This window comes from Labeo rohita, unplaced genomic scaffold (genome assembly GCF_022985175.1).
Source record: "Labeo rohita strain BAU-BD-2019 unplaced genomic scaffold, IGBB_LRoh.1.0 scaffold_223, whole genome shotgun sequence".
Lineage (NCBI taxonomy): Eukaryota > Metazoa > Chordata > Actinopteri > Cypriniformes > Cyprinidae > Labeo > Labeo rohita.
The window spans coordinates 33,438-41,647 of record NW_026128473.1 but is presented as its reverse complement, the minus strand read 5'-3'; the positions used below and the strand labels follow the sequence as shown (position 1 = coordinate 41,647).

At 37.6% G+C, this 8,210-nt stretch overlaps 1 protein-coding gene across 1 annotated transcript in view; it reads left to right on the top strand.

Annotated features, from left to right (window-relative positions):
- Nucleotides 1-8,210, top strand: part of LOC127159512 (ribonuclease inhibitor) — a gene marked incomplete at its 3' end in the record, with an annotated part of 73,186 nt that overhangs the window by 33,375 nt on the left and 31,601 nt on the right. The window contains exons 6-8 of the mRNA XM_051102323.1: nt 6,568-6,741; nt 6,958-7,131; nt 7,624-7,794. Coding sequence (XP_050958280.1) covers nt 6,568-6,741; nt 6,958-7,131; nt 7,624-7,794 — 519 coding nt within the window. The remainder of the gene's footprint in view (nt 1-6,567; nt 6,742-6,957; nt 7,132-7,623; nt 7,795-8,210) is intronic.

Genomic DNA, 8,210 nt, shown 5'->3' with positions numbered 1-8,210 from the left:
CCCATCACACCTGAGAGAACTGAACCTGAGTCTGAATCAAATAAAAAACACAGGAGTGAATCACTTATGTGACGTACTGAAGGATTCACACTGTAAACTGGAGAGATTGAGGTCAGTAACATTCACATACAAGAATCAAAATGATGAAAATCACTTCAACAGTTTAAACCAAAACACTTTATAGTATCTAACAATGTCTACAGAAGCTTCTTAAACGAGCTCATCCAGTAAGTAAAACTGTTAAAGTGTAGAATAAAGAGTCTTCAACATGTTTTACACTAAACAATACTTTTGGATTGAACTAACAGTTTTATAAGAGAAGTCCCTGACTTTTTGCGACAGGTGGGATTCAGTTTACGGCACTTCTCATTCATTCCTATGGTATCAGTAAACGGCGATTGAGTGTCGCACAATTCTGACTGAAATTCAGTGACGTCAGTGCTGTAATGTGATTGGTTATTAAGGGACACGTGATCCAAGTTAGCTGTTACACTTTGTCCAATAGTAACTAATACAAACCCTCTCATCTCCCTATACTAAGAAAATCTCTGTCAAGGGGTAATTAGGAACACAGGTGCAAAAGAAAGAAAATATTGGTCCATCCAATCCTGAGATTGTGTAGAGATTAAGTAGAGTTGCACCTCCTTATCAAGGAGCTGGGGGATTGTCCCGAGTGAGGTGTGATCCCCAACTGTGAGGTGCAGGTCGTGCTACACGCTTACTCCACCGTGTTTGATCAGGTGACTTTGAGAAATACAAAAAGGCCAGATTCAAACTATGCAAATCAATCAGGAAGGTCAAGAGACATTATAGTCTGATTCTGGGGTGATATTACATCACTGCAGATTCCCAGTGCATGTGACAAATCCTGCAGCTCATCACAGAGAACCAGCAGAAAAGCCAGGGAGCCATGAGTACCAGACCACACTCCCAGATGAGCTGATTGAGTTCAATGCTCAGTTTGAGGCACCAATCATCAGCCAAAAGCATACGATTCTGGACTCAGAGGGTATTTTGGACACGTCACTCATGGTGTCATTGGCGGTGGTGTGCATGGCTCCAAAACCCATGGAAGGCAGCCCAGATAACATCCCGGATGGGCAGTCAGGGTTTGCTAGTCAAGTCCTATGTAAAATGACCATTCCAGCCACCTTAGACTCATTAAAATTTGCATATAGACAAAATAAATTCCACTGATGATCTTCAACAGTGTCATCCACACAGCACTCACACATTTGGAGGGTAACTGTTACAGCTCACTACATTTGCTTTAGCTTGACCAACACTGTTAAAAAGAGACACAGTTCATCAGACCGAGTAACCTTCCTAGAAACTGGTCAGGAATTTCCAGTTGGACAGGGTCAGTCATGAGACCCACAACATCATCAGGGACAATAAATTTGGAATCATGTCCACCAAACACTTTTGGTGTCTGGGAGTTTGTCATTGAATCCAGTGATGTCATCATCCAGAAGTTGCATTTCAAATAGTACTTTTATAATTTATTAATTATGTTTAGAAGACTTTTGATTTGTTGCATCTAAACAAACGTGAAAGATTCTCACAGATGTTAATCACATTTTTATGGAACATTTTAGGAAAAAAGGTTCTTCTATGGCATCGTGAAGCACCTTTATTTTTAAGAGTGTTGGTCTTGCGACACTCAGCAGCTTGTAAGGAAGTCCCAGCAGCGACTGTATTTTCTTAAAGGGGTCATCGGCTGCCCATTTTCCACAAGCACAAATATGATTCTTTAGGGTCTTAATGAAAAGTCTAAAATATGCTTTGTTAAAAAAATTGTCTTCTATGATGTGAAACACAAACACCTTGTCAAAAAAATCTCAGAAAAAAATCATCTCATGGGGTTTCATGACCCTTTAAATGCAAATGAGCATTAAAAGTAAAGCAGGCAGCTTTACTGTGTAGATATTTCTTTTGTACTAAACTAACTAACTAGCACATTATTAGTTTTTTTGAAAAAAATTAAAAAGATTTACTCATATTTTCTTCTCTTTGTTGTATAGACGGATCTTTGAAGTAGATTCATCATCAAACGTTTACTGCATCTTCATGGCACTTGATGTCTTTTAAAAAACTTGTCCATGCTTAGAGCAGAACTACTATGAGTCATTCATTCATAATTTTATTCGGCTAACAGCAACCTCAATCACTCAATCTGAGATATTCTTGTCTAACTTACATCCCTGCTCCATCGAAACAAAGAGGGCGGACGTTACAGCTGATCTGAGGTAAAACGCTCATGTCAGTCAACTATTGTGGACGTGCCCTCTGTTGGTGTGACGCCACAACGACAGACATCTGAGAACGGCTCGATTTGAAAAAGGCAATATTATTTTACAGATTAATTAAAAACCACTGCATGGACTTTTATCATTATAGGGTAGATTTGTACATACACTGACAACACACATTAATGTTCAAACAACATGAAAAAGTGAACTTAGCATCCGATGACCCCTTTAAGAAGGCTGAGGAAATTTGGCATGGGAACTGAAATCCTCAGCAACTTTTACAGATGTACAGGTGAAAGTGGTGTGGAAGTTGCACAGTTCAGGACAGGAAAGCTCTCCAGCACATGATTAAAAAGCAGTGTTGGGCTACTAGTTTAACTACATTTCTCAATTGCATGGTGTTAGCGTCTGTGTTTTCTGAATCAAAAAGCTTTTTAGTAGCAAAGTTATTTTTTTTTGATCAAGTAACACGGTAGAGTCAACAAAAGCTACATTTTCCAAAGCATTTCTGAATCTCAAGCTCAAATCAGAAAAATAACTGCTAAGGATCACTGATCCTGGATCAGTAAGTGACGCCACTAAACCTCGTAACTCCATTAGCTCCTCAAAGTGTCAGTCAAACCTCATTATTCCTCCCACATATAAATGTATCTGTATACAATGAAGCCACAGTACCAGCTTTGACACAGTGTTGTTTATTATTAATTAAAAGACAGTGGGGTTTGTTTTTTTTAATTTCTGAAAAGGTAGCAGTTTGGGGTATTTCCAGCCGGCAGCAAAAAATGTATTTTGCCTATGTCACAGTATGAGGTAAATCATACTACATGTGCATGATACTGATACTAAGAGCATTAGTATTATATGAAGTACAATATATATAAAGTATTTTATGCTTGTTATAGAGTGTGTGCCATCACGTGCACTACTGCTGGTGGCAACAGACCTCTGCAGTGACAATCAACTATACCACGGTGGTGTGGTTGTCATTGTGACCATCACAGCCCTATTGACAGTACAGTTTGGATTGGCAGTATGGTTCTGTTCTGGGCAAAAAGTCCCTGCTCATCCATGCAGCCTAGCATATAAATAAGAGAAGGGGGAGTAGATATTATCCCCTTACGGTAAACAGAACAGCTGCTTTCAAACATTCCTGTGCATATTTTTAGTGAGCACTCTGTTTTACAGCATTGTGCATTAAATCCAATGTTGAGCACATGATTGCAATGGTTAAGGCAGTGGTTCCCAAACTTTTTCTGCCAGGCCCCACTTTTGGAGAATAAAAAAAAAATTCAAGCCCCACCCCCGCATTTACACATAAACATAAACACAACTTCAGAAGGATTTATTTGAAACGTAATAATTAAAATTCAGTGTGTGACAACTTACTGAAAAAACCTAAACAAGGAACTAGTCACTTTTAGAGTAGAAACATTAAAAGTAAAGCATGCAGCTTTACTATGTACTATTTTCTGTACTATGTAACAGCATTCATTTTTTTTTTTTTTAAACAGATTTTCTCATATTTTCTTCTCTTTGTTGTAGTTGCGATCTTTGAAGTAGATTCATCATCTACTTTACGTTTACCTGCCACTTGTCTTTTCAAAAACTTGTCCATGATTAGATCAGAACTACTATGCCTCATTCATTCATAGTTTTACTCGGCTAACGGCAGTTCTCATTTCTGATATCAATTACACAATCTAGTGGTCTGTTATTTTACAACAAAAAACGCTACAACTGATAACAGACAGCTGCAGCGGGTACTGCCAGTTGTCTTGTGGTAATAAAATATGGTGAAATTCATATTTTGTGTTAAATTATTTACATATGTGGCAAGTAGCCGTATAATAAGCAAGATAATTTCACAGTGGGGTCTTGTATCACCCTGAAAATGTTTCTTTTTACATAAAAATCTAGAGATGTACCAAAATGAAAATTCTTCGCTGAAACTGAAACTGCCTTGTAACAATTATTTATTATTTTATTAATTAAGTTTTTGTAAAACTTTTTTTCATTTATCTCAATAATATTAATGATACTGAATTAAAAAAAAAAAAATACAAGCCAATAGAATAACTACATTTATCAAAAAAAGTAACAAAATTGGACTGAAAATATATGAATATTAAATCTCAATATATTATGTTTATTCAGTTCTATGAATCAGAATCATATATAACTTTTTTTGACTAATTATCAAAATAATGTATAGTCCTACAAGCTATCATTATCAGAGCATGTGAGCAGAGCAAACAGTCACGAGAGAGTCGCGTCATTTTACCAGCGTTGTCTAGTACATCAGTACTACAGCATGTTACAGCACAGTATGCGACGCTATTGCAAACAGATACAAGTAAACATAGACATTTTCTGTCGGCATGTTATTTCAATTCAATTCAAACTAATTTGTATTGCGCTTTTCATGATACATATCGCTGTAAAGCAACTTTACACCAAATTAAAGTGTTTACAATATATTTAGTAGTAGCTTACTAATGGTGAATATGTCAAGTTGAAGTACATATGGCAGAGATGTATGGTAAAGATCAATTAATGATGTAATCAAACAGACAAAGAACACTATAAATTAGTAGCAGAATTCGGTAGTGCTGTATGTTTTCAGGGTTGGCATCATCTGAAGTCCTCTGTGGGGTTGGCATCATCTATTCTTAAGTGTTCTGGATCCAGACTGGAGCTTGTGAATTCCTAGTTACTACGGGATGTCAATTCCATGGCAGAAACAGAGAACAAATAGGAACATAATTAGCGTAGCTGCTGTTCAAACTAAGAAAAGAAAGATTTGTTCAACCAGAGCTAAAAGATTAATAATGAACATTTGATCAGATATAACTGCAGGAAAAGTTTATGAGATGCATTTGAATGCTTGGCTAAAATGATGATGAGATAAATGAGTCTTTAATCTAGATTTAAACAGATAAGAATAGGTAAGAAGCATAATAATCCCGTGTTTTCTAATAATATTACCAAGGGGCAGCATGTATATTGAAAATAGTAGAGGACCTAGAACAGATCCTTGTGGCACTCCATACTTTACTGGTGATAACTGAGATGACTCCCCATTTAAATAAACAAAGTGGTAGCGATCGGACAGGTAGAATCTAAACCATCTTAAAGCCTGTCCTTGGATACCCGCATAATTTTGTAGTCGATCTATGAGTATGTCATGATCTATATTGTCGAACGCAGTTTGAATGGTTTTGGGACATGACCTAAAGATAACGATGAGTTAATAATATTGAGAAGTGGTTCTTCGGTGACAGGTAACCGTTCTTTCAGTAATGTGGTGGGTACGGGATCTAATATTCATGTTGTTGGTTTAGACACAGTGATCAGTTTATTTAGCTTTTCCTGTCCTATAGCGGTAAAGTACTGCAGTTTTTCTTTGGGTGTGACTCACCTGCCTGTTGTTTTCTAGTAACCCTTCAGACCTTGATTAGCTAGTTCAGGTGTGTTTGATTAGGGTTGAAGCAAAACTATGCAGGGCTGCAGCTCTCCAGGACCGACGTTCACCACCCCTGGTCTATAATATGAGTTATCGACATTAGACAAAAACAATGGAAGAATAATTAAAGAATAATTAAAACCACAGAACATTAATGGAAGGGGGAGCATAATTTTATTACGCTGCAGTGTAGCAAGACATTTGAAAGTAGCGGCAGCACTTTTGTCCCTTTTCGCTTCCCATACATCCAGTTGTGTTTTGGGTGCATTTGGACGCGTTTTCAGCACCACTGTTGCCAAAACCACAGTTTTTATTTCCGCGTAATTAGGAAAAGTTTGATTAACAGTTGGTTGGGTTAATTACGCAGACCTGGCAACCCGCTCAGCAGATACGCTTGGTCTAGGGGGAACAGCAATTCCAGAGGGGAACATGTAACGTCCGCCAGAGAGTCCACCCGAAACAAGGAAAGAAAACTTGAGGCAATTAGTCGTTTGATGAGCCTTTATAGTTGTTCGCGCTAGTGCACTCCTCTTACACACATGCGAGGTAAAACACTCTGGTAACGGGACAAACAAAAAGGAAGAAAGTTAGAGCATTGTAGTACTCAGCAGCAGAGCGACCATCTCTCGTCTCACTCTCGACTCTATCTCAGTGCGTGCGCATTCACAAAACAGCCGTCAAACTTAGAGAAAAATATATTTAAAGGGATCTTAACATAAGTAATGTAAAACATTAGGTGGCCGTTACAAACAGAATCAACGCATACTTTTGTGACAATCTGTGTTATAAGGAAGAATAACATATATATATATATATATATATATATAATATTCTTCTTTTTTTTTGTAATAGACTTTCAGACTGCAGTATCACTGAAGAAGGTTATAAAGCTCTGGCTTCAGCTCTGAGATCAAACCCTTCACACCTGATAGAGCTGGATCTCACAGGAAATGATCCTGGACAATCAGGAGTGAAGAAGCTCAATGATTTACTACAGGATGGACTCTGTTCATTAAAGATCATCAGGTGAAAAAGACTTTAAAATATTTAAAAATGATCCACAGATGTGAAATCAGCTGTATGAAAATAGATAGAAGGGTCAAATTCACCATTGTTGAATAGGAATGACATGAACTGGAATTAAATAGCAGTTCAGAGAAATTCAACAGACACACAACAGAATGTGTGGCAAAAATAATTCAAAAATTTAAATGATCTGAAATCCTTATCTGCTTCCTGTAGGTTTTTGAAAAGTCCTGCTGCAGAGGAAGCGTGTGAGTATCTCACTGGAGTTCTGGGTAAAAGTCCATTACTACTGAAAGAACTGGATCTGAGTGGAGATAAATTAGGAGATCTGGATGGGGAGAAACTCTCCGCTCTTTTGATGGACTCTCATAGCAAACTGGAGAAAATAATGTGAGTGAACATGATTTATACATTGAAACCTCTTTGTTTATTCATTATTAAAGACTGTCAGTCACATGTGTAATCAGATATGAAGAACTGTTGATCTGATGTGTGTTGAATATGTGCTGAATAATAATAATCAAGCATTGTGTTAGTTCAGGCAGAACACGTCAGTCAAGCTCACATCAGCTGATGTGAGCTTGGCTGACATGGGCAGCCGTGGCCTAATGGTTAGGGAGTCAGGCTTGTAACCGAAAGGTTGTGGGTTCGAGTCCCAGGTCCGGCAGGGATTGAAGGTAGGGGAAGTGAATAACCAGTGCTCTCTCCACCCTCAATACCATGACTGAGGTGAGACCCTTGAGCAAGGTACCGATCCCCTAACTGCGTGTTTGTTCACTACTAGTATGGGTCACCATACTTGGCCACATGTCACGTTTCCAATATAACTGTAATAAATGTACTTGGTAAAAGTGATTCTGATTGAAATGTTTTTATGTTCAGGCTGAATAATTGTGAGCTGACAGAGAAAAGCTGTTCAGTTCTAGCTACTGTTCTCTCCTCCAAAACCATCCTGAAAGAGATGAACCTGAACAACAGTCGTCTGCTGGACTCAGGAGTCAAAGAGATCTGTGAGGGACTGAAGAATCCTGTGTGTGAGCTGAAGATACTGAAGTGAGTACATTTCACCAACAGCTACACTCAACACCACAGCAATGAGATCAATATTGTACACTGGCTGATGATGGGAGTATTATATGTGACCCTGGACCACAAAACTAGTCATAAGGGTCAGTTTTTTTAAAATTGAGATTTATACATCAACATCTGAAAGCGGAGTTAATAATCATTCCATGGATGTGTGGTTTGTTAGGGTAGAACAATATTAGGCCGAGATACAACTATTTGAAAATCTGTGGGTGCAAAAAAAAATAATAATAAATAAAAATATTGAGAAAATCACCTTTAAAGTTGTACAAATGAGGTTCTTAGCAATGCATATTACTAATTAAAAATTAGGTTTTGATATTTTAAGATAAGAAATGTACAAAATATCTACATGGAACATGATCTTTACTTAAAGGAGTAGT